A 27,794-nucleotide genomic window follows, 5' to 3' on the forward strand; every position below is an offset into this window, starting at 1 on the left:
CAGAGCAGTCCATTCTTCTCAGCGTTGCAGAATTGGTGCATTTCCTCTGTGAAATTCAGGTTTGTGTTTTATTTTATCTATAAAATCATTACTGTGCTTAAAATAATTTTATTTAATGCAAAACAACATACAGGGACGCAATGTGAGTAACCTAAACGGGTGTGGCATCTGTCTTTGAAGCCAAAGCACATGACTTTATTCCTTAAGATAATGAATATAATTAATTTGGATGATAAAATGTTCTTAAAATTGTGCACTGTTTTTTATTGGCAGGTTATGGAATCAGGCGCGTTGCAGCATCTTTGAGCTACGAGTAAAATGCAGGACGGCGGTCTGAAGTTCAAAGTCCACCCGCAGAGCGCGAGTCCATCTCAGGCTCGAGAAACGGCGCTGATACGTTGGAAATGGGATAACAGACAGGTTGATTACACTTGAATTACTTTAAAATGTTTAATTTTTACTTCTAAAATGTTTGTTACATGAGTTTAAATGTTGCCAATATTGTATTCATGTCAAAAATGTAATATATGCTGTATTGCTGTACTCATCGACAATAAAGGCCAATGTCATGTACAAGTGTGGTTGTGTGGAGTATTTTACAAAGGTTTAGAGGAAATTAAAGTTAATATTAAAGTTATACTATAAACGTTTTTAGAGTGTATATCCCGCAATTCTGACTTTATTTCCCGCAATTGTGAATTTATATCTCTGAGAAAAAGAAAAAAAATCAGAATTGCGAGATAAAAAAGGTCAAAATGATCTTTTAAATTGTTTTATTCTTTGGTGGAAAAAAGCTTCGATAAATTTCAGATGGTCCTGCCCTACATTTTTTCTTGTCCAAGAAGCCATTTCACCTTATATGCAAATCACAATAGAGAAAAAAAAAGACAATTCACAACTTTTAAGGAAATATTGTTAATGACTCGATCTGAATTCGGAATAGCATACTGCTACTAATTCTGCAATATTTGTTCTATTCTTTTGAATCACATGACTGCGTTACTGAATGAACTGAACAAGTTTGAGTATAAATTAGTGTCTTTCATGAAGAGGTTCCACTGGCTGACTTAACGAGAGTTGACATCCCAACAAACACTGAACATTCCCCTACGTTAGCATATGGTTCCCATTTATTTATGGGAACCAAAAATAGGAACGTTCTCTGTAGGTTCTTTTTTGTAGCCAAAATCGAAGGTTTGCAGAAAGGGAACCACAAACAGATTCCATTTTATTTTTTAGCTAACTGTCACAGAATCAAAGGCACAAGATTGTGGGAAGTCATGTGATGGATACAGTCCGGCTGCTTTCAAATATCGATCAGATGAAGGTATATGTCACAATCATTGGATTCAGATGTAATTGTTGCCTTAATTCTTTCCTCTTTATGCTGCCTGCAGCATTTGGAGGCAGCCTGTACGTGTTTTGAAATGAATGAAGCTGGCAGAGGTCCGAATATGGTGCTGACATCTAGCGCAGATTTGGGACCGAGTCTGCGCAATAGTGACCTCGGGAGCGGAGTCTGCGCAGTAGAGAGCAGATATCAAAGTAGAGCCGCGATATCAAAAGCCCGCCCACACTCTCGCAGAACAAATCATTATGTCAGTGCGAAATAAACAATTGAAATGTAGAATTTAAAGCTAAAGTTCCAATCTCCTCCCGAAAAAAAGTCAGTTGGTGCCTCAGTGAAAACTTCACCGAACACGAACACTTGAAATGAAATCAGCGTGATAAACACTGCCTAAAATGACAGAATCCAACTTTGGGGAAAAATTATATGAAGTGTAATTTTTGATTGTTTAGTTTATCTAGGGGCGGGGGTTATGACCTATGCTGGGACCAACCACCTAGAGGCGATCGAGGCGCGTAGGCTTCAGTTATTTACATATCCGGCCATATCCGGCCATATCCGGACCTCTGGAGGCTTCACTTACTTCAGCGGAAGCCAATGAAGTTGCGTCGTCCATATTTTTTTTACGGTCTATGCTTGGAATCGAAAGAATAAAACGAATGAGTGAATGATAGTGACTCACCAATACCATGCTCACTTGTTGCCACCTAGTGGTGTAATGAAAAGACCAATCTTTTTAGAGAATGGATTCAAGTCACTATGATTTGAGTCACTGATGAATCAAAATGAACAGCACGGACACACAACAAGCATAAGTTAGAAACTGTATTGGTTGAAGGCATCTCTAATGAGGATGAGATTTGCATGGCAACCCCGATTTCGAATTGGAGAATTAGTGTAAGTTACAGAACTTCACAATTCAGGCCCTCGGATTTCTTTTTTATCTAACTGGGTGTAACGCAGTGCTTTCCACCAATGAAACATCCTTCTAGTGTAAACAAACACTGTTCAGCCTGTCATCACCAGCAGGGACAGCGACATCGCAACAGGCACTCCGAAAGAACCTCATCACTAAATGAATCTCATTGAAGCACATTTTTTTCATTGCATTGTTCCTGTTTCCCGCACTCACACACACCGCTTCAGCGACAAACAATGATAAATTCATAGCGCGTAAAATGAATCTCGACTCGTATCTCTCACCTGTGCGTTTACTGCAGTTTCCAGCGATCTAACGGTCCTCCCGATGTGTGTCTGGATCCACCATCTTCATCGCCTGCCTGCCTTTCACTCAGTCTGTGGGCAAGCCCGACTCCTCCCATCAGAGACATGCTAATCAAAACGCCACCAAACGCTGCCTAATTTCTCAATGAACGAGCTGATCGCTCCAGGCAAAACATCAGAGCAAGAGGTAGGCTTACGTCTGCATGTAATGCTGCGGTCTTTAAATTTCAGTTAGAAATAACTTAAAAACCAAATCTGTATAAAAGCCCATTCAATGGCACTGGTTATAAATGCCTGTCCAGCCCTCCCACTCAAGAAAGCTATAAATATAGAATAAAAACAGGAAGCAAGTATAATATTTAGCCTACTATACTGCTTTACGACTCATTGCTGCCAATTAAATTACACTACCGTTTAAAAGTTTGAGGAAATAACCTATCATTTATTTATTTATTTTCCAAAGTGACAACAAATCTTCGGTACGAACATTGCAGGGTTTTTTCTACACAGTTCTTGAAGAAAAAAAAAAAGAAAAAAACACGGTTTACACAAAAATATTAAGCAGCACAACTGCTTTCAACATTGATAGCCTATTAATACATGTTTCCACCAAATCAGCATATTACATTTATATAGTCTTAAAGGGACTTGGAATGATTTCTGAAGGATCACGTGACACCGAAGACTGGCGTAATGATGCAGATAATTAGCTTTCCCATCAAAGGAATAAATTACATTTTAAAATATATTAAAATTGTTAATATAATTTGTTACTGTTTTTACTATATTTTGATCAATTAAATGCCTTGGCAAGCATAAGTCTGTTTAGACCCCACAACGGTTGTACCCTTTTGTTTCCAAAATCCACCATGTAGTCCTAATGACATGATTTAAACAAAAAAACAGCAAAATGGAAATGATTTTAAAATAATAGGAAATAAAAATGTGAAGATGGACCTTTTCAGAGTAGCTTTATTTATTGGGGTAAGCAACTGACAAAACAACTACGTTCAATACATTTTTAATACAAATAAATATAAAATACATTATGGATGAGATGCTATAAATGTTGGTTATCGTGGCTGTTAAAACCTACAGTACCTCATCAGCTTATCAGACAACACACAAAGAAAATATGAAACCTTATGCTACATTTTCTTTCTTTCTAAAGCTAAAGGAACTGTGATGCTTCTGCGTAGATGTACCAGTCTCGGTTTATGTAAATTATATTGTACAACAATGCATTTTGAAATGACCCAACTGGAAATACAATGTGCTTCCTTGATGTAATCCACATTAATGTACACACCTTTAAAACTAAGGTTACGTAGGACCATTTCTGAAACTGCCTAGGAAGAGAAACGTGAGGTGGGAAGCCCTGAACAGATATAAAGACATAAATATTATTTTCAACAATATAACTGGTAAGACTGTCCATTGAGGGTTTAAGTTAGCAGGCAATACATTTGAAAATTACTTATAGCCTTATTACAAATAGCTAATTCTTAATTCCTGCGGCGGGAGCCAAAAATCATTGTTATGTTTTCCCTCCCTGCATGTATGGGCAATGAAAGTATAAATTATAATAATAAAATGCAATCAAATACAAATGTGATCCCAGTACAACAGTATACACATAATGTGCATGCAAAAAGATAACCACAGATCAGTGTGCACTCAATGACTATGGTTCAGAAAATGGCATTAGCAACTCATTTTATCTATTAAGTGCAAACCTATAGCAAAGTGACCAAAATATCTTAAAAAGAACAAATATGAAGGCATTTGTTGCTGAAAATGCAGATTCATTCCAGTTTTAGACTGTACTTCCATATAGGACTCTATTAGGAGTTTAACAGCAGATGCAGGGAGGGCGAAAAAAGTGATGCTAAATCCTTAATATCTAAAACAAGCACCTGTGCGCATACCTTTACTTATAGAGTGATACAAAAATCAAAAGCTGTCAGTGTATACAGAGGAATGGTGTGGAGGAAAAGCTGGTTTTATTCTTGAGGGGACTGACATCCGACTGTGACGGACATCTGGCAATTTTGCTGTTGCAGCTCAAAAAAAAAAAAAAAGTGTCAAAGTCCAAGACAGGGAAAACCACTCTGATATGGTCCTGGATAGAGTCTGAGAGTCAGTCTAGAAATTGTATAACTAAAATACTTTCATAATTCTAGCTATTGTGCAACTGTGCAAAAGAAGAAGAGGAAGAAGAAGAACAGTAGTAGATTTTAAGAAGTGAAACTTGACTTACAGATATGCTGAAAAACATGGTTTCATATAAGCTTTGCTAGAATGCTAAAATGAAACGGCTAACAAAAATAGTTTTGTACATGTAGAAAAGGCATTGTCCTGATTTAAAAGCGATATAGTATCAAGTCCATTCCACAACCTACTATAATTAAGCTGCGAATGAATTAAGTTGTCAATGCAAGATCGAGCCTATGAAACTTCAAAGTTTATTACAAGTTTAATAATTACGGAGTAACAGTGAGTCAGTGAGTCAACCATAACTGTCTAATAGCTTATTAGCTTTAATAATAAATCATTACGCAAGTGAAGCTAACAACATTTCACTTTTCATATTTGCATAAATATACTTTAAGTTCAAAATAGTGTTAAACAAAAAGCAGCATTTGTAAACCCAGGCCCTCTCCCTAGTGCAGAGAATAAGCACCAATCTGCACCAAATGGGCTTGAACACGGCAGCTTGTTATTTCTGCAGCCACGTTTGGCCCAAGCTGAGAAAAGACTATTCCTACTTTCTTCAATTCCCTTTCATCATGAAAACCCATGCTTCTGTGAGACCAGCTTGATGAACTGTAACCCAAAACTTGTGCTTAAATGCTGAGACTAGGCCAACGTGACAATTATTCTAATGAGTGAAGATGATGTGTGCTTCAGGAGCATTCATTTACGCCCAAGAATCATCAGCTTGAACCGAAGAAACGCTGAACTTGCAACAGATATGTCATACAATACAAAAACTCTCCTGAATGAGGCCAGTGGCAATAAATTCTGTCCATTTTGATGTGCATTCATCTGTTTTATTGACTTGTGAAAATGTCTGTCTTTAGCCCTAATAGTTTATATCAAATGGCTCCAGAAATCTTTAAATTCAATGATTGTGCTCACATTACTTCAAGATATTCAAAACGTCAAGATATTCATTGAAAAAATGTTCATGCTACAGTACAAAAGTAGACGGGATTCAGAGCCAGTGTGCCCCCAATTAAACAAAAGAGGGAAACTGGGTCAGAATCACTTTGGGCTTTAAGTGTTCCCTTCAAGTCTGCACCACAGTGTGCGTTTAAGACTCCCGACAGGAATCATAAAACTGCAGACAGCATGATAAGAGCATACTGTAATTGATTTGTGGTGGAAGACTTTAAACAACATAACACCAACAAAACTACTATGAAACGAAAAACTACAATTGTAGGTTCTGAGAGAGAGAGAAAAAAAGGATTGTACACTAAAAACAGACCTGAGATATCCAGTACCTGAACTAAAGCAGCTGAAACAGCAGGCTTACACTGTTGAGACGGGTCATGGGTTTTCATCATGATTGGGAATTTGCTTCGGCCAAGGAGTCCATTCGTTTTCAGAGAACCGGTGTGGGCGGCCGGAGCCAGAAATACATTGACCGATCACAGCTCTCCCACACTGTGGTGGGCGGAGTGTTTCTTACGCTACTGACCTATGACAGAGTCCAGCCACTTTCTGTAGGCAATGGCAAAGCGGCTTTGCTCTGGGCTCCTGCAGTCTATGAGGATTCTAGAGACAAACGTGTGCTCGGAGGGAAGTCCGGGGTGGGGAAGCAGGGGTCCCCGCTTTAGCCGCTTGGTGTCCTGCGTGTAGCTTCCATGTTTGCTCCCATCAAGAACACAGTCAACGTCCATGGCCTGGGAGGCGCTGCCGTCGTCACAGGGCTCCTCACTGAGGAGGACATCGGTGTGGGTGAGCGGCGGAGACAGCGATCCTGCCCCCTGGATGTGTTCCCTCCGCCACTGGTGCCATAGGTAAAAGACATGTCGCCTGTTGGAGAAGCTTGGTTTTGAGTTTGTTCAAAAACCACATACCTGTTGACTACACAACAAAATGCTCTTTACATTAAAGGTCTGGTGGGTCACAGATCTTATCAAAAACATTTCCTTTATCTTTTGTTGCTTATGTCAAATCATGACATGCCCTCATCTTCAAAAACCAGTAAAAGAAATACATCCCAGACTACATTACATAGTTTTACTTGCAACAGAGATGAACATTGTGGCAACTAATATCTCATTGGTATGTTTATGCACTTAAAGGGTTAGTTCACCCAAAAATGAAAATTCTGTCATTAATTACTCACCCTCATGTTGTTCCAAACCTGCAAGACCTTCGTTCATCTTCGGAACACAAATGAAGACATTTCTGATGAAATCCGAGAGCTCTCTGCCCCCTCCATAGACAGCAACTTTATTAACACTTTCAAGGTCCAGAAAGGTATTAAAGACATCGTTAAAATAGTCCATTTGACTCCAGTGGTTCTACCGTAATTTTATGAAGCGACAAGAATACTTTTTGTGCGCAAAAGCAAACAAAAATAATAATTGTTGAACTTTAATCAACAATTTCGTCTGGTTCAATTGACGAACAGGCTGTTCATGTGAGCACCACGACGCATGAGTGTGTTACTGATGTAGGAGCAGGCCAACGTAAACTGCATAGAAGACTGACACAGACGTGAAGAAATTGAATAAAGTCGTTATTTTTGTTTGTTTTTTTTGCGCACAAAAAGTATACTCAACCCTTCATAAAACTACAGGGAGTGCAGAATTATTAGGCACGTTGATTTTCTGATCATATTTTTTTTCCAGACACATTTGACCAATTCCAAACCACAGTAATCCTAATAACTACTATTGATTTAGTATTTAATAATGTATAAGTGATATATAATTGTTCATGAAGGCTGGAAATGAAAATCACCTTATATTCAGGTGTGCAGAATTATTAGGCACGTTTTCTTTTACAGATAAATTGAGCCAAAAAAGAGATTTAACTCAGACTGAAAAGTCAAAAAGTATTAAAGGCCCATGATAAGGATGCAATACTAATGCAATACTAGACATTGCAGTTAAGGCATGACCATTGGACAGTGAAATGCTCGTTGGGTCAGCAGGATCTGACAAAAACAGGTGGTGAAGAAAAGACACCTATTAACTGCAAAAGAATTAAGAATTAAGGTGAAGAATTAAGGGTGAAACCATCAGGAACCCTTTAGTCTCCAACGCCACCATTTTCCAGAGCTGCAACCTACCTGGAGTCTCCAGAAGTGCAAGGTGTCAGGATCTTAGAGACTTCAGTTAGGTAAAGAATCCTAAAAAATGACCCCCACTAGATAAGAATCACAAGCTGAAGTGTTGTAAAATACATGAAGAAGGTTTTTTTATAGGCTTTATGGACAGATAGGTTGAGAGTGACTCTTGAAGGACCAGCAGCACATCCTCTAGTACCACTGTTTGAAGAATTCATCTTCCAGAATCTGGCAGTACGTTTTGGGAGTTCATTTTAGTCCATCCTGAAGTCCGTTTTGCAGAGATGGACTAAAAATGAACTCCCAAAACGTACTGCCAGATTCTGGAAGATGAATTCTTCAAACAGTGGTACTAGAGGATGTGGTGCTGGTCCTTCAAGAGTCACTCTCAACCTATAAAACCTATAAAGCCTATAAAAAAGCAGGCTTCATGTATTTTACAACACTTCAGCTTGTGATTCTTATCTAGTGGGGGTCATTTTTTAGGATTCTTTACCTAACTGAAGTCTCTGAGATCCTGACACCTTGCACTTCTGGAGACTCCAGGTAGGTTGCAGCTCTGGAAAATGGTGGCGTTGGAGACTAAAGGGTTCCTGATGGTTTCACCCTTAATTCTTCACCTTAATTCTTAATTCTTTTGCAGTTAACAGGTGTCTTTTCTTCACCACCTGTTTTTGTCAGATCCTGCTGACCCAACGAGCATTTCACTGTCCAATGGTCATGCCTTAACTGCAATGTCTAGTATTGCATTAGTATTGCATCCTTCTCATGGGCCTTTAATACTTTTTGACTTTTCAGTCTGAGTTAAATCTCTTTTTTGGCTCAATTTATCTGTAAAAGAAAACATGCCTAATAATTCTGCACACCTGAATATAAGGTGATTTTCATTTCCAGCCTTCATGAACAATTATATATCACTTATACATTATTAAATACTAAATCAATAGTAGTTATTAGGATTACTGTGGTTTGGAATTGGTCAAATGTGCCTGGAAAAAAAATATGATCAGAAAATCAACGTGCCTAATAATTCTGCACTCCCTGTAAGGTTGAACCACTGGAGTCACATGGACTATTTTAACAGTGTCTTTACTACCTTTCTGGACCTTGAAAGTAAGGCGGGGCAATTTTATCGATTCTGCGATATAAATCGATATTTTTTCTCCCAAGAAAGTATAGATTTTTAAGCCGCGAATATCGATACATAAGTCCCATTAAAATCTCTGTGTTTACCCCAAGTGGCAACCTCCCGCAGTTTCTCTTGAAGCCAATACGGAAGTGCCTCAAACTGCAATTCATCAACTGGCCGCTAGGGACAGGATCCAGAAGGGAGCAGAATCACATTGAGCCCCATGTTAAAATGGCCAACTTTAGAGCAGAATAAAACATGTGTAGAGCCTGGTACAAATTGTGCTTTTGGTCTATACGGCTCATTTTGCCCTTCATGACAACTGTGAGGGAGGTGAATTTTTTTATAACTCATTCGTTTACATTATATAAAGCCTTAAAATTCTGCATAATTAAGGGCGTGGCCACTTCGAGTGACAGGTGGATAGCCATTTATCTGCTGTCTGTTAGTCATCGCATCACTTAAGCTCTGCCCACGTCCCGCCTTTTTGCCCATTTTCTGTTATCCGGGAGTGACGCGGGATGACGCGCTGCCAAGATGGCAACGGCCAGCTCGTCCCTACTTTGCGCTTCAGAACGGCTCATCAGAATCCTATGGGTGACGTCACGGACACTACGTCCATATTTTTTTACAGTCTATGGTTTACCCCCATTTGCGTTGCAGGAAGAGCGATTTGGTCAGCCAGCCGCTAGTATCGCTGTAGAGCAAGTTAACCTTACCCGTACTAAGGTTACTAACTTTACACAGACGCCGACATCTACCTCTTCTTGTTTACGGAGTCAGAGCGAGGAGATTCAAGAAAATGGCGGCGAATATAAATCCAGCGCCTTCATGCTTAAAAGCAGATGTGTGGGAGCACTTTGGGTTTAAAAAGAATAAGGAAAGCGACGACTTAGACTCAGGGGTCAACAACATGAGTCGCCCACAAGGACCACACGAGTTGCCCGCGGGTCTGTTCTAAAAATAGCTCACCATAGCAGCTGCATTCACTCGCTTCCGTGTTAATTTAAGCGCAGGGCTCCAGACTGAAGCCGTACAGATACTAGTGTCTGTAAATAATAAACTGCAAAATTACTCCTGCATGTTATGCATCTGTGTGAATGACGGGCGCAGCGCGCAATCGCTCTTGTAGTTGCTGCCGACACGAACGCATAAACCGTCACTTCATGAGAATTTACCGTTTCATTTGAGAAAACTGAGTGCGTCTCATTCAGCTCCTGGTTCAGTAGTCAGGGCACTGATCAGGACATGAGTCAATGGGCTGATCCCTGATCTGAGCCCAGACTGAACTAAGAGCTGAATAAGACGCGCACCCACTGTCATATCATCATGAACACAGACACTGGTAATCACGGCAACCCGTCAAAATAAAAGTTCGGTTTAACGTGAAGAGATTGACTACAGATTGTAGCCTACAGTAAATTTAGCTACATATCTATGTAATAATAATAAGTCTCTACTAATAATAATAATTATGAAATAAATAATACTAATTATATAATTATTAATGGTTGCTTATTTTTCACTTGATCTTTCATTTATAAACAATGTTTACTTTTAAACAGCATAAAGCCTTTACATGTTTATGTATTATTTACTTATGATTATCATCATATATAATAAAACATTTATTTAAAAAAAATAGTGGTATTGTACCGACCAGCCAACAAAACAGCTTAAAGGCCTGTACACACCAGGACGAATATCGCACGCGCTTATCGCCAGCGTTTTTCGTGACGTTTTTCGGCGCGTCTTGAGTGTTCACACCCAAGCGATTTCCACTGGCGATGCGCCGAGTGAACGTGCACATTCAGTAGATGCGCTCCCGGTACACAAGGTGGTGCTGTGGCACTTTAAGCTTCTGACACTCGCTTGTCACACAGAAGAAAAGGAGAGACAGTATTTACGTGCTTGCCAAAACCACAGATATATTATGTCTATGGCAAAATCATTCACACACTTGTTGCTAACTGGCAAGCAGCATTAGCAGCCCATCTTCTTCTTTGTCTACTGACTACTTCTTCGTCGTATCAATGTGTGCTCGGCAAAACCGTTTTGTGCTTGAGCGCCACCAAGTCGTGTTTTACTGTCACTTCAGCAGCTCCAGGCACGTGAACAAGAGCGCCGATCTCATTGGTCGGACAGTTTTTTACGCGCCGCGTCAAAAAAAAAAACGAACCCGAGGCGTTTTTTTAAAAATGACGCTTTTACGCCTGGCGTTTTGCGCGTCGGTGTGAACACTCACATTGGCGCCCATTGTTTAGTCCCGAGGCGTTAAACGCCGGCGATAAACGCGTGCGAAAATCGTCCCGGTGTGAACAGGCCTTAAGGTGGTCAAGCTGACTTCTGGAATAAAATGGAAGTTTAAAATGGATTTTGCAACAGCATTCTCACATCTACATTTAATTATTAGAGCGACTACTGGAACTACTACTATACTCTTTCAGGTGTAAAACAGTTTGGATAGTTGCTAATATGAGAATTATGATGCATTATTTAAGAGTTTTAAGTATTATATAACATGAATAGCTCTCTTTGACATTTTTTTTTTTTTAAAGTAGCTCTCAAATGAAAAAAGGTTGGAGACCCTTGACTTAGACAAAGCATCGCGGTTGGTTTGCAAGCTGTGTGAGACAAACGTGAAATACTCTGCTGTCAAAAAGCTGTCAAAGAAACTGTTCAGAACAGGCAACTTGCTGCAATTTTTAAAACTCCATTGTTAATTGCAATACTGCACTTTGTTTACTTTTCAAAGGCTTGTAAGCTACAGTTTGCACTGTTTCAATAAATGGAACTCATTTTCTCAACACATCTTTGATTCATTTTGTCCAGCGTTTGCAAGCTGTAGACTCTCTGTCCAGTCAGAGACATATATTGTGTAATTGATGATTTTAGTTTTCAGTTCAGTTAATTCAATCCAAGTAAATGAAACACTCACAAGATGTCACCAAAATCACTCTGTCCCCTTTAAATCTTTCAGAAAATGATGTAAGTGTATCGAATTATATCAAATCTTATCGTTGGCTGAATACCGTGATATATATCGTATCGTGAGCTGAATATCGTGTATCGTATCGTATCGTGAGATTAGTGTATCGCTACAGCCCTACTTGAAAGTGTTAATTGCGTTGCTGTCTATGGAGGGGTCAGAGAGCTCTTGGATTTCATCAAAAATATCTTCACTTGTGTTCCGAAGATGAACGAAGGTCTTATGGGTTTGGAGCGTCAGTAATTAATGACAGAATTGTCATTTTTGGGTAAACTATCCCTTTAATGGCTTTTTCGAACAAGAAAACTTTGGTTGTGATTTTTTTGTACAATCTGTATATGTACAACCATTTTCACCAAAAACATCTAAATAAATATTTACAAATCCAAAACTATGAAATAGAAAATAAAATACAGAACAAAAAATATTGTCACATGCCATCATATGCTATCCAGACTTGTAATTTAGTGCATGGGATATATGGACAACTTTTATGATAGTTCTTTTGCATACTTTTTGAAGCTTAAAACTTGCATGGGGGAAAAGCAACCAGTACTATTTTATTACTTATTCTTTGTGTTCCACATAATAAAGTAATATTGGTTGAGTAAATCATGAAAATTTAATTTTGGTGAACTACAGCCTTTTTTTATGAATTATTTAGGTAAAATAGAAAAAGAATGAAATGTCAGTAACTAAAAAAGGCAAGAGCTTATTAATGTTTCATAATGTTTAAGCATTAATTGGTGTGAAATGTTGCACAAACCATAATTTTTCATCACTTCAAACCAACAGCAGACCTGTAAATTAAATTGATCTGTTGCCATGATGCACTTTTGGGGGGGAAACACAAGCTAAAGATTTATAAACACCATTCACTGAGCAGCTGCTCCTTGCCTCAGCCACGAGGGAAGAGGCTGGGAAGGGGAAAAACTGAAGCTAGAAAAAGAGATCTAGCAAACTGCTTGCCTCTCCCTCTGTGAGCTACAACTCTGCAGCCAAAGACCATCCATCATTTTATAACAGTACGCCATAAACACATAAGACCAGACCAGCTGAGGGCCAAGGACAGACTTCTGGCAAACAAAGTCACTGTATTCACACTGAGACTTGTGGAAGCACAGTCTGATGTTGACTGATTGCACTACTATCGGCACAGCAAGACCTGGAGATCTGTTACTGGCTCCAAAACACTTTGTCTGATCACTCTCACCTGTGGCACCACAGCGTCTCGTGGCCCGGATATGACTCGATGAGATCAGTGCAGAGCTCCATCTCCTGATGGAAGAGCTGAGGGATGACGTCATTACGGTGATTGTCATCAGACGCTCCCGCCGTGCTCTCTCCGTTAGGCTGCTGGGTGGGGTGGAGGTCCCTCTCTCCAGCCTGGCACAGCTCTCTGGCCAGGGCTTTGAGCAGGTGCTGACGGTAGTGGAAGCCGCTGTGATCTGACACGTGCATGGACACCCAGAGTCGGGTGGAGGACAGCTCATCATGCAGAACCTGGAGTAGAAAGTCACAGAGTATTTTCTTTATTGTAACATAATCATGCTTTAGTTTTTACAACTGAATTTTACATTAAATGTTCAGTTGCCAAGTTGTTAGCTCTATGGATGTCAACATATCAATCAATTTATTTATTAAAGAAACGAAATAAAAACAAATCCAAAAGGCAAAGTGTGCAATTTCTGTAGCACTGCAAAAATTAAGGATGAACCGATAGTACATTTCTGTCCAGCAACAATAAGCAACAATTTTTTTTAATGTTATGACCAGTGTTTAAAATTAACGTCAAATACAGGTGAAAATCCACTGTGGCGTTTAACACATATCAACACACTAGCCAATTTGGCAGGTTATGAATCATAAATTATGTTCAATACCTTTGCATGGCATTACTATCAGAGCCCTTCCCCTAAAAGGAGTGTCAAACATGAACAAAACAATGCGTAAAGAGGGTCGCACACCGAGAGAAATGCTGTGCAGTGCCACGTCTTTAAAATAACTTTTCTATGATCATACGCACACCGGCGGCACCCAACTATGACTCTGCCTGTTCAAAATCATGCAGCTCCACAGCATCACTCGCATAGTTTTCCATTAAAATACAACATTGTAGGACTAATATAACTATGTACTGACTTAGGAGATTGTGTATTGTGCATTTTTCAGTAACAGGTTTGTTTTTGTGGCTTGAATAAATATGCTTCATATAGAGAAATAATATAGATCGCAATTTCACTGTTTTTTCAAATATCTTAATTTAACTCATGAAGTGAAGTGAACTTTTGCCTGTATTGTGATTAGAACGCGTGTACAGAATGATGCGACAAAAGTTATTATTTCCATTTTAATTTTATTTGAATGGTATCTGCAAACAGTGTTTGACTGTCGTAAAGCTGAAAGCAATACAATGATTCATAATTAGATTTATAATAAAAGTATTTAAATCTAAGATTTGACTTTGATAATCTGGATTATTTCTGATATTTTTGTTTGGCTAGAAGTTCTGAATGGCTAGTAATTTGAAAATGTAGTAGCCAAATTGGCTGGTGAGTAAAAAAGTTAATTTCAAACCCTGGTTATGAACAATAACTGATAAATGGTTGAAATATATACAATTTTGTCTAAATAAAAAATATATATCACTAAAACTAAATCAATCGTTTTAAATGCTACAAGTGAATTTATGCATCAACAATATTATGTACAACATAAATAATGAATATTCATTTTGAGATTTGCAAAAAGGTTACATTTAAGTTTTGTTTAACTATTAATGCATATAAAGTTTAACTTTAAGTGAGTGCAGAGAAGGTGATTTAAAGATAAAAATAAAGGACCTGAGGCATGCACAATTAAATATTTAAAGGGGTCATGAATTGAGAAATTAACTTTCGCTTGATCTTTTGATATATAAAAGGTCATGGTAATATAAGAATCTCCTGTAAGTTTCAGAGCTGAAAACGTCCTTGTTAGTCAAAGAAAAGCTTTTATTGACACCAGGCTCAGCAAATGATCTATTTCATAATGTGCCCGGCTATGACGTGGGAGTGTAGTGAAGCACCGCCTCAACAGAAGAAGAACAACACCTGATTCTGTAGCCCCACCCACCGACTTGTGCCACTAACATGACAGTAAAGAGCAGCATAGAGCTAAACAGCATTGAATTTCTAAGCAGTAAACATACCAAATAAGCTTTTCGGATACGGATTTTTAAGCATTCCGATTACAATATTATAGGGCTGCTCGATTATGGAAAAAATCATAATCACGATTATTTTGGTCAATATTGAAATCACGATTATGTAACACGATTATTTCACATGACTTTGGGAATGTGTTGCATTTATTAAAAATACACGTTTCAACAATTCAATTGAAATTGTAACATTTGTTGTACTTTTTGAACTATTAAAATAAATAATATAACATATATTCAAATCAAAGTATAAAAGTATTCACGTAAAAATGATAACCACAAATAAATAAGATCAACAATATGGTTCGGCTAGATATGCTTTTCATGTACGTCTAACATTAGTTTTCAGGTACAGAAATGTATCAAAAGTAAAATAACATTGCATATTTAAGTGCATAAATTAAAGATTAATCCTATTAAACTTACAAAAGCTATTCAATCAAGAGCGGTGAGTGATGTCCTTGTCTTTTGTTGTTTGACATTAAACAGACGGAAGTAAAGGCTACTGCCCCTTTAAGAGGATATGCGTCGTCTTTCTCGACAGTATAAAGTTCACTTAAGGCATATACAGACTATGTCTGCTAGGATACTCATCAAGATGGACATGTTGACATACGTTTTGTGTGAGTTTGTCCGTTCAAGAGCAAGACTTCAAAGAGAACTCAATATTTGCGCGCTGTGAGGCGCACATTTTCTCACAGCGCGCGCGTCTTCTCATTCGCGTCTTCTGGCACTAAACCCGGGTGAAGACGGCGAAATGGCAGCACTCGCATGCATTGAACAAAGTTTACAAAGAGAGAATTATTTGAAAAATATAAAGGAAAAAAAGGACGTTTACACGGCACCCCTGCTCTCGTCAGTTTTTGTTTCTTTATTAGATTGTCATAGGTCACTCTGTGTTTTTTCAAGTGGTTAAACAATTCGTGATGTTCCCTTGCGTTGCAGTCACTACCAAATACCATGTAGCAAATCTTGCACGTAGCATATTTCTGCTCGTCGTCTGATTCCTCGAAGCCAAACTGTTCCCAGACAACGGAGTTGGTTTTGCCTTTTTTGCTCACCAAACGCTGCTGTAACTGCCCTCCTTCTGCCATCTTTACTCGCGCCGAGTTTTTAAATTCCAGCGGATGATATGCACACGAGTCACGAGACTCACGAACTGAGAGAGATTTGTGGCTTCGGGAGGGGCGGATGTTTCATTCAGAACGCAAGACAAAATAAGAGTGTTCTTGCAAAACTGAACATGGCAAAATAATCGTTTTTTCTCGATTGTACTATTTTGGTGATCGTTGGGAGGCAAAATCGAAATTGAAATCGAAATTCGATTAATTGCACAGCCCTACAATATTATGAATGCATAGATGAACTTTATTTTTAATGAATATCCAGCTCACGTGGGGAAGACATTGCACGTATGTTAATTTAACCACGGAGTCGTTTGTAAAAAAAGAGACTGGATTTGCAGACAGGATGAGATTACATGAATGAACGAGGCAACACACTAATGTGAGTAAAACTATTTTTTTTTTAAAATGTGATAGTATTGCATTGTTACAGATCGTTTGATATCTATGGATTATGTGTATGTGTCAGCACATACCTAAGCACGCTGTCACAGGCTGGAGAATACTTTATTTGTGGTGTTCTTGGTTCATTACGGTCTTGATGTGCGTTGTTCCCTCTCTTGACTCGATATTTGAAGGGCGCGAGCGCGGGTGTGTGTGTAGTTGACCTCAGACAACAGTATAATATTTTTTAAAAAGCCAGTTCATGACCCCTTTAATATCAGTCGTCGATAGCCAATAAACAAACGTTATTTCACCAGGTTGTAAACTATATACTTCAGAGATCTAGGATGGAAATACAGACTATGGAAAATATTACCAAACAAGACATGCAGAAATGTAAGATGACAGCCGCATAACCCAATTACTCCTGAAATAGCCTATGAATGGCTCAGACTGGTTCAAGTCTGTTTAGTCCTGGATCATTAAATCTACAGGCTCATCCTTTTTATATGAGGGCCTTTTGCTTGGATTGAGCCCTATAACATTTGCCTAATTTCGTATCCAATTAAGAAAGAATAAGCACACATCAAAGGTCTGGCCACTAAGAGCCAATAAGCTCTCCTGACTAACATCGCTCAGCTCTCTCTGGGAAAAAAAAAGAAGCTAAAAAGACAGAAAACTGTGGCATCTGTAATCGTGTCTCTTCCCAAGTTAATTCAAGTGGAGAAGAAAGGCATCAAGATCATCAAAGGCTAAGGTAGATTATCAACCTCATAAATAACCATGTCATGTTGCTTTCCTTGTAACACAACTGATGATGTGCCAGTGTGATCCATCATTCCTTAAAGTAATCCAAGACAAATCTAATCTTTGAGATGCACGCAAACAAAGCAACATCTAACAGACACGTTTTAAGTCATTATGATGAACTACACAGATTTAGTCACAGTGGACTGAGACGGTCTACCTTCAGATTGCCTTTAGCCATGTTTTGCAATACCCAAATGCGATGGGACCAGGCATTGTAGTTGCTGGGGTAACGGCCGGCTGCATCTGCACAGACCCTCAGCTCCTCCTGCAAGGCTCTCTGCAGCCGCTCGCACGGTCTCCTCACAGCGTCTCCTCTGGGTTCAGCCTGATCCTTCAGTTCTTGTCCAGAGGGAGAGCACTCCTTCTGTAGCTGCTGCAACACCCAGCGCCTGTGTCCATAATACAAACAAATTCAGCAAAACCGATCATAAACATATGTCTGGATGCAAAAAAAAAAACTTAACATGCTTATGGTTTTATTTATGAGAGAGCAAAAATCTCCAAACTAAAAAGAAATTCTCTTTCATAAGTTTTAAATTGGCTCAGATTATTTCAGCACCCTGCGGATCCTAAGGGGATCTGACGACTCAATATTATCTGCAGACAATAACCTGATCCTAACTGACATAGTGAATTGTGAAAATCTGAATTCAAGTACTTATTTGTCAAATATCTGACAGCTCCAATGTGTCCTGCAGGTACATGCAAGTTCTTAGGCTTGTCAGTTGGACAAGTTACGGGTATTTAATAGTGTTCCAGGGATCCATGTAAAATGCTTTGCCCTTGTCCTTGCAGTAGTGATGAAATTCTGCTTCAGTCGGTGCCATTGTTGACATGTTGCAAGAGGTCTGCAACTGCAGACTGTTTCATTTCATGGTCGCCTGGCCACTGCTTTCGTCTCAGCCAGTTTGAGAGCAAGATCTCTTCCATACAAATTCAGCTACATGAAAGCAGAGCACATTTTCCAGTACAGCGCATCGAACTATTCCATTATTAATTACTTAATGCCTAATTTATTATACGCTTTTTTATATCACTATTAGAAAATTCAGACTCATCTAATCTAATGGTGAACTAAAAGTAGTCTAAGAAAAATAGGACACTTGAAGGGTGCAGAACACAGCACTTCTATAACATGTTATATTTAATATTTTAAAAGATCTAATTTAACTGCATACACGCAAAGCAGAAAATCACACAATAAACCCTCGCTAAAGCACTAAAGCAGGTGCTTTATGATATATTTATATTTCTGAAATACATAACTCTGGTACGAGATCAGTCTAAATTGTAATGTAGACGCATGCATTTTTCTGTAAAGCTGCTTTGAAACTAAAATGTATTGTGAAAAGAACTATACAAATAAATGTGAATTAAAATGTGAATTATTCATAGTTACAAAAAAGAAAAGAAAAATATTACATCACTTTTATTTAAGACATAGATACCCAAACATTTTATTACGAAAAGCTAAAAATCAAACAATGTAAATGTTGCACCATATCCAATTATATTATGATTAATTATGATTGTGATCAAATTCACTTGTATTCTCTAGTCTACAATAGACCAATTGTCTATTTGTAAACATTCAGGATGAGAGATAGTGTTTACGTATAGAAAACTACATGAATACGGTACAAAATCGTTAGATTTAAAAAGATTATAGATTATTTATAGATATACATTTTATTTATAGATGACTAATTATCAGGGTTGGGTATCGTTTGGGTTTTTTCCGATTCCGGTGCCAAACCGATACTTTTAAAACGGTACCGGTGCCTAAACGGTGCCTGAACCGACACTTTAAAAAAAAAAAAAGGCCACAAAACGAGGTGGATGACATTAAATGGCTTTTTTTTTTATTTTTATTATTTAAATTGAACCATTTATTAAAAGTTTAATGTATACTTAAATATATGAATATAAATAGATACAAAACACAATTTACTTATTTACAAATTATTATTGACTTATTTACAAATTCACAGTAAAACCTAAGCCACCTAACCCAACTAAAACAGGCCTTAACTCTAAATAACATTTACAGTAATAACAGCAGTAGTCTGTATTCTTGGTATGCTACAAACCAGCTTCAAGCTTCAGCTTTATTTTGAAATATGATCATATTCTCTCTGGCTAAATATTTTAGAACGCATCGCCTTAATGTTTCCATGGCGACGCGTCATGCTTCTCACATGACACGTGATAACGCTGACAGCTCAGCTGTATCGGGTTTATTTCGTTTTTTCTTTTTATTCAAAATATTCACAAACTTCTTAACTGTGTCACGAACTATCTGATGTTCAAATGTGTGAGTGAATGTGTGTTAGTTGATCTATAAAGCACAATGGGCGGCGCCATGTTAGTTTGCGCCTCAGAATCGGATCTGTCAGATTTAACGTTACAACACTTGAGTTCATCCTCGTTTCACAAAATACATGAAAGTAAGTGACCGCTGAACTGGAAGAAGAATAGAGTAAACTATACAGTTACTATATAATGTGCATGTAGGCTATCTGATGTGAATAAAACACGTAACGTTAGTCAAATAACTGTCTGAAAGGATTGTCATTGCCGCTTCCATGTCTGAAACCTGAAATAAACATGATGTGGTTGAAAACACTGAATAGTTGTCATGAGTTGTGATGTGACAGCGCTGAGCGTCTGTCTCTGGCTCGGTGCCAGCCAAAGAGCAAAAGTACGTTTGAATTTTGGCACCGAAATGAGGAACCGAGATCTGCGTTCTGATTCGGTCCGGTACATACCAGTTATATAAGTACCGGTGCCATATTGCCACCGGGTTTCGGTACCCAACCCTACTAATTATAGATAATTAGATGTTATTTTCAAAATGTTGTCCGCATATTACAATAGTTTGTCACCCGGTTGTCGGCTGTGCATGACAACCGCACCACCGCAATGGCTGAGTATCACCGGCTGTGGTCGGCCAAAACACTTTTTTTTTTGTTTTTGTATGTGAATGCTGTTTTACGTGAATTTTATGACACGAGTGAAGCACAAACATTTATTTACAAAACAAATAATAGGTTCGCAATTAAATGTTACATCGCAGCCATGGAAACATATGGATTCATGCCGAACGAGAGAGTAGGCATTGTGAGGTGAGCTAAATTTAAGCTTTGCCTGCGTTTTGCGTTCTGGTCACCTGATTTCCCACAAATTTAACAATAGGCTTACTCCATTTTATTCTACTGGACATGGAATCTCTTACTTATTTTCCCAAATCTTCATTTACGTCTCTCACAGGGGATTATACACGTTTCTTCCTTTTGTTTGCTTTTAATTATGAATATATTTGCATTATTTACTGTGGCAAAGTAGAAAAAGGTGCTGTAGGACAGATACATTTTACTTCAAATTATATTCAACATAGCTTGTGCCTGTTATTAGACTAGCGCATTTCATACACGCCGGAGATTTTTAGTTTTGCTTTCTCTCGCAGCACATAATCAAACAAAGCCTATAAAGTTCTTGACCCTGCGGAAGATAATTTTGTTCTTCACACCTTTTACTTCAAGTGTCAGTTTTGGAACATTAGGAGAAAATAGAAAAGATATTAGAAAAATAATGCTCTCTTTCCCACATCTCTTTCCGGGAATAGTAGCACCTCTGTAGGTAATACATACAATACATACAACCTAATACATACAATTTTCACAATGTTGAAGTAGCCTATTAAAATCATTCAGATATTGCATGCCCTTGCGATATGCATATTGCGATATGTATATTTGCGATATTTCGATATATTGCGCAGCCCTACCCTACATCATTATGCTACACTTATAATAATAGTGTTTATATTGGGACTATTTCAGACCGGTCTGCTGCGGAGGAGCACAGTCCCTGCGTGATTCGCCATAGACATAAACAGAGAGAAGTAGCTCCGGCTGCAATGTTCTTCCTCGAGAAGCCTGCAGTTCTGTTTATTAACCGCTAGAGCGCAAAAAGTTACGGACTGCAGCTTTGACTAATATTTAACTTTCTTATATTATTTATATTACTATTATTTACTGATATTTATTTAAATATTTTACAGGCTGTAGTAGTATGTTGTTTCACTGACAGAAGTACTAAAATAAACACGCAGGCTTAAAAGGATGTTGAGCCTCGTTTATATTTTTAATTTTCAAATTGTAGGCTATATATATATTTATATATATTAGGGATGCCACAATTCTCAATATAATATTGAACCGTTCGGTACGGCCTTCACGGTTCAATACGCGCTTGTGAATTGCGGTTTTGCATTGAATTCATTCTTTTTCTGCAAATTCTATCATTTTCCTCCATCCCAATACTGAACAACGCGACATACATTCACATCACACGTTAGTGGTAGAGTTATACTCACGGAACACTATAGTTATTCACAATCACGAAAGTTCATTATTTGCATGCGTTTTAAAGCCTTGCCGGTTCATTCACTTAACGCCTGTCAAACACGTTATTACTGAACTAAGTAGTCGTCTTACTGCGCTAATACTGTCAAATACACACAAGGTTAACATAAACACAGTCGGTTATGTCTAAAGTGAAGGTAAAATCGGCGTGTGTCTGTATTAGAGGGCTGCATTGGGATTGAGTCCCGCCGGGTCCCGCGGGACCCAACGTAAATCTCGCGGGAGCGGGCGGTTTGAATTTTGCTGCGGGCGGGAATGGGCGGCTAAAAAAAACACTGGGGGAATCGGCGGGATAGGGAGGTTGCCTAACGACATGATGGAGAAGATGTCAATAGATGATGTAGAAAAGAACCTCAAACGAGGTATTTACAGCACAAAAGCTAAGCAAGGAAAGTCTGACATTTGGAGAAGTTTCTCAATTGTTTTGGTAAGCAAAATCATGCGGTATAACGTTATATGTATCCACATATTGCGCAGCTGGCAAATACATAGCTACTTGATCATACCTCACCAAAAACGCTCAGCACTCCCTGCAGGTCAAGTTGACTGTTTGGTGTTTTTGACAAACAATACATAGAAGTTTAGTGAGTGGAAATGGATTGTTTCTAAATGTCCGTTTGCTATTTTGTGTTCACATTACGTTCTGTTGAAGCATGTTTTCTCAGGTTCCCTTTCAGTCGGTCACGTTCGACGTACGTCGGAACTGACCGACGAATTGGGATGTTTTTTGTTTCTCAATCTGTTTTTCTGTTTTCTGTTTTGCAAAGCAGTCTATTTTTATGTGCAAAGTTTTTGATAAAAACGAAATTATATTTGAATGTATTTGTCTTTTTTTTTCTTTTTTTTTTACATGCAGGCCAGGTAAACGAAACAAACAACCCCATGAATCGCTTTAATAATATCAATACAAATACGTGTTTTTTTTCCCCTGCGGGACGGGAGAAGACACAAAATCAATGCATCTCTATTATTGTGCGGGAATAAATTCTCAGAGTTTTTCGGGTGCGGGCGGGAGTGGACATACATATTGCGGGAGCGGGCGGGAGTGTAACATACGTTGCGGGAGCGGGCGGTAATGGTCAGAAATTCGGCGGGTGCGGGCGGGAGCGGGATGAAGAAAACAGTCCCGCGCAGGGCTCTAGTCTGTATCGGTCTGTATATTAGATGCAGTCTTAAATTGACAGCAAGCAGCCTAGTGAACACGCTTTCCTTAAAGGGACAGTTCACCTCTAAAATTGTGTCATTATTTACTCACTCTAATATTGTTCCAAACCTGTATTCATTTCTCGATGACAGAATTTTCATTTTTGAACGAACTATCCCTTTAATGTTAATACAACAACAAAAGACAAAGAGAAAATCACTCACTGCTCTTGACTGAAAAACTAATACAGTAGCTTTAATAAGAATCAATGTATATTTTATAGTGAAGTCTATGTAGTGTTTTATTTTTACATTTATTCATTCAATTTCATACTTAAATGCTGCTGTACAGCTCTGAGCTGCCAGTGTTAATCTTCATATATATTTATTTTATATTATACAATACACTAGGAATGTGTACAAGGGTTTTTTTTTTAAGTAAAGTTTAAAGTTTAAGTAAGGTTTTCAATTCTTCTAAGTAAAATAAAGAAAGAGTATTGCAATAAAAAAATAGTCTTTTTTCTCCTTAACCTCTTGGTGTTCCTGTCGCCTAAGAATAGAATAGCAAAAAACCAAACCGAACCGAAAACCGTGGTTAAAAACCGAGGTATGTATTGAACCGTGGACTAACTGTATTGTTGCATCCCTAATATATATATTATATATTAGATCTTAAACTTAAAAATTGCTAACCCTGAATTAAAATTTAAAAGTTTAAGAATAAGTTTAAGATATATATATATATCTTAAACGTAATCTTAAAAAATTTCATTATTTTCATTCAGTGTCAGCAATTTAATCAAACATTTAATCAAACTTAACTCCTTATATGCTGAAATCATTCAACTGTTGTTATATGTATAGCCTAAAGCACGATTTAAACCAATGTGTTTCATACATTATAACATTTTCCCTGTCGTCTTTTGCAACCAACATGCGCAGTTGAACCTGTGTTCAACGTAGTCTGAAAATTGGTCTATATAATGCAAAATTAAAACAAAAATATAAACAGAATAAAAATGAAGATATGCATTTCCTATTTTCTTGTCATATGATATTGTGGGCCCTGATTTAAGATAAATCAAAATCATGGCTACATTTTTTAAAACCTCTAACCTGTGTATCCATGTCTCTGGGCTTTTAGGATGCTTTGATAGTGCTAGTTTGCCCAGGTAAAGGTCCTTCTCTGGGTTTAACACGCCACTCTGCAGGAGCTCTTTCCTACAAAACATACAAATTCATCAATACCCAGATGAATTCACAAAGATATACGAATCAAAAACCATAAAAATAAAAAACAGTACAGCACCACATTCTGCACAATAAGTTTCTTCCATGCAACATTCAGCCAAAATTTGCATGCAAAAATCCAAGTAAAGAATACTAAAGCTGCTTTCTTAAATCAGGCATGGATTAAATATCCCTAGAGTGTTTCCTGTACAAAACCAAATGTTACCAAAAGCAGTGAATTTGTGGAAATAATTGCTTCCCATCTCTAAAATTATGAAAAAGTCACATTTAGAGTTCAATGTAGCAGCAGTCTTTTGATGTCTTTTAATGTCCCAAATTAGACACAATATCTAAAGATAGCAACAATGACACATTCAGGCAGTAAAATGACAGGGGAAGAAATAGAGAAAATGTAATCATTCAGAAAATATAAGAGGGGTTAGTTCAGTAGAGTTTTTTTTTTCAGGTAACACAAACATGAAATAAAACGAAAATGTACCTGACATTCCACGCAGTGGTAAAATCTGGGTTTAAAAGAAGCAATGTGCAGGTTATATCTACCAGCGCTTGAAGAGAAGGAGAGAGAAATAAGTTTTTCAGTCTGAACTGTTGTAGGAACAGCTGTCTTTTAATAAAGACTAAGGTCACAGCAATGTGAGCCGGCTGAAGAATCTAACCCAATAAACCTTCGTCCTACCTTCCCGGTCGAGCCACCGCTTTCTCTGCCTGTAGAGCAGGAGTTTATTATGTACATAGGGCAGCAGAAACTTGACACACCAGCTCTCCACTCCCAGCTTATTCTCCACCAGGACGATAGGGCTTCTGTTGTATCGGGCTTCGGGGCACGGAATGAGGCCGATTTCATCACTGTGAACACATTGTAAAAGATAAAAAAGAAGAACAAGTCACAAGGCTATTTTAAGAAACTCTGCTGAATACTAAGGAGCTGAAGGCAAATGGCAATGCATTAAGCGACAAACATCTCAGCTGACACCGAGTCATTACAGATGTACCTCTCTGGCAGAGGTACAAGAGTGTCATAAGAGGAGGGTGAGATGAAACCTCTGGGACAGGGCACTGACCTTCAAATGTGGAACAAACAGACCCAACACACAGGAAAATAACAATTGCACTGAAGGCACCGTTTAAAAACACAGACGGTCAGATATGCTTCATATGTGGACAAAAGGGATGTGTTTGGATACATAAGAGAGCCACAATGTTGAAACCATTGAATCTCTCACTCCAAACGCCAGTAAAAAAACCGGACATGGACAATTATTGAGAATGATGACAATAAATGAAATGTTTTGAAGCGCGTTACGCCCTCCAGTTACTGACAAGTTACATCCACAGTACTAGCTACATGACAAGCATGCACACTTTTACTTCGCGTTTCACTCTTTCACAAACTTTGCACGGAGCAGTTAAACGGATAACCCACACACATTTCACACGACCTGGTCTAAACGCGAGGCTCGGTGAGCTCTCTAACGTTACCTGCTGCTGGCCTGCGCCGGGCGCCAGCGGGACAGAGCTGGTTAGTAGCCAGTTAGCCAGCCACTGCCTGCGCAAGTTATACACAGGCTGTGCTGCTGCACTATGTTCTCCCTGCGGCTGAGCGCGAGGGTTTAAACCTCTGTAAGAATTAAACTAGGCGACCGTGTGATAAACAACAATACGAGCTCGCATACGTACATGTTCGGGTTTCTTTTAAAGGCGTTATTGATATCTTTCACAACTCTCTGGACCAAGACATCCACCTCCTCTTCCGACTCAGCCATTTTCAGAGCACGAGTGACGTCAACGCGGGTGACTCAACCTCATCCGGGACATTTCCCAGTCAGTGCTAGAGAGAAGTTACCTTAGTAACCTTAACGCGTACATAGTTGCTATGTAAAATCAGGAAATCTTGCCCTTTCATAAAACAGATTTTAATACCTGGTGATAACTAACAAAATGAGAAAAATTGCCTTTTAAGTTATTTATATAGGTTTTACCCAGATAAGTGCTCTCTTTTAAAGACTGTTCTTTTAATGACTACCCTCTGTTCTTTCTGTTTAGAGAAACATGAAACCACTTTACATTTATTTTGGAATTGCTCTCACACAGTGACATTTTGGTGTGATATTTGTGATCCTAATTTTGAATTTGCATATAGTTGGATTTATTTTAAAAAGCTTATTTTTCTGTTAGCCAAATACAACACATTCATAAATGTAAATGTTCTAATTGCAAACCTCTTTTTTTAAGATTTAAACTAGAAATGAAAATGTACTTTGAATCTATTGAGTTCTCTAAAAACTTAAAAGCTACGAGAACATGGCTGTGTTTAAGGAATTGGCAAGGAAAATTGCCCCATGATACCTCAAGCCATAGGTGTATATGACATTCTTCTTTCTGATGAACACAATCTGAGTTAAATAAATAGCCTATCCTGATGCTTCCCTGGAATCCCAGCTTTATAATGGCACTGCAGTGTCGGGGTCCATTGAGTTTGACGCTCAAAAAAGCACATTCATCCATAATAAACACACTCCACACGGCTCCGGGGGGTTAATAAAGGCCTTCTGAAGAGCATCGATGGGGTTTTGTAAGAAAATCCATATTTAAAACTTTATAAAGTAAAATATCTAGCACCCGCCAGACCGCCTTCCAAATTCAACTTACACAGAAAGTGTAACTGCCTCAGTTCAAAATGCTTACGCCATGTTTTTGAGTTTTCTCACCTTAGGGTCAATTAGTTGTACAAACTTTTTCAATATTAAATAGTTGAATAAACTTTAAAAGCTGAATTTGTCATACAAAACACAAGTTGGATTTTTTTACAGTGTAGTTGAATAAACTTTAAAAGCTGAATTTGTCATACAAAATATAAGTTGGATTTTTTACAGTGTGGGGTAAATCATGGGGTAATTTTCATTTTAAAGTGAACTACTCCTTGAACCTTGGCGTATTATTGTATTATCATGGTATGACAATGATGACAGTTACTGTTCTTTCATGCATTTAATAAATAATAATAATACAGAATTTAAAATGTAAATCTATCTCTGTTGTTACAACAAGACCTCTGAATGCATTCGATTCAACACTTTTCAAAAGTGAAAAAAAAAATGAGATTTGTATTTATTGGTAAAAGTCTTTTATGATTGTCTATGATTTAGACCATGGATGGAAACAAATTGACAAGACATGCAGGCTGTGATTCCCGGAAAGAACAAATCGAAGCCGCCATTTAAGTTGGGGGCGGGATATTTCTCTTTTCCATCCAATTAAAATATCAAATCAAATATTTTAAGTCATGATAGCCTATATCAGGTCATCGCTGGTTAGACTATTTTACTGCTATGAGAACAAGCCATACTGATTTGTCTAATAGCCTCTTTTATTTGTAGTATGCTAATAGGAAGACACTTATGGTATACTTTTCTTAAATAACACAAACAAATCATTACATTATATGCTTTATTCAT

General features: G+C 38.1%; 1 protein-coding gene across 2 annotated transcripts; it reads right to left on the minus strand.

Annotated features, from left to right (window-relative positions):
- Window positions 1-3,526: 3,526 nt before the first annotated feature.
- On the minus strand, window positions 3,527-26,122 carry ptar1 (protein prenyltransferase alpha subunit repeat containing 1). 2 transcript variants are annotated; one of them, XM_079814721.1, is made up of 7 exons: window positions 26,017-26,122; window positions 25,016-25,185; window positions 24,818-24,884; window positions 24,205-24,309; window positions 17,676-17,907; window positions 13,212-13,501; window positions 3,527-6,616 (listed from the first exon to the last, which is right to left on the minus strand). In XM_079814721.1, the coding sequence occupies exons 1-7, from the start codon at window positions 26,100-26,102 to the stop codon at window positions 6,271-6,273; spliced, it is 1,296 nt and encodes a 431-aa protein (XP_079670847.1). In that variant the 5' UTR covers window positions 26,103-26,122; the 3' UTR covers window positions 3,527-6,270. The 2 variants fall into 2 exon arrangements, with proteins under 2 accessions (XP_079670847.1, XP_079670848.1); XM_079814722.1 differs by having other exon boundaries at window positions 3,527-6,667; window positions 26,017-26,117.
- Window positions 26,123-27,794: the final 1,672 nt, after the last annotated feature.

This window comes from Gobio gobio, assembly GCF_949357685.1.
Source record: "Gobio gobio genome assembly, chromosome: 4".
NCBI lineage: Eukaryota > Metazoa > Chordata > Actinopteri > Cypriniformes > Gobionidae > Gobio > Gobio gobio.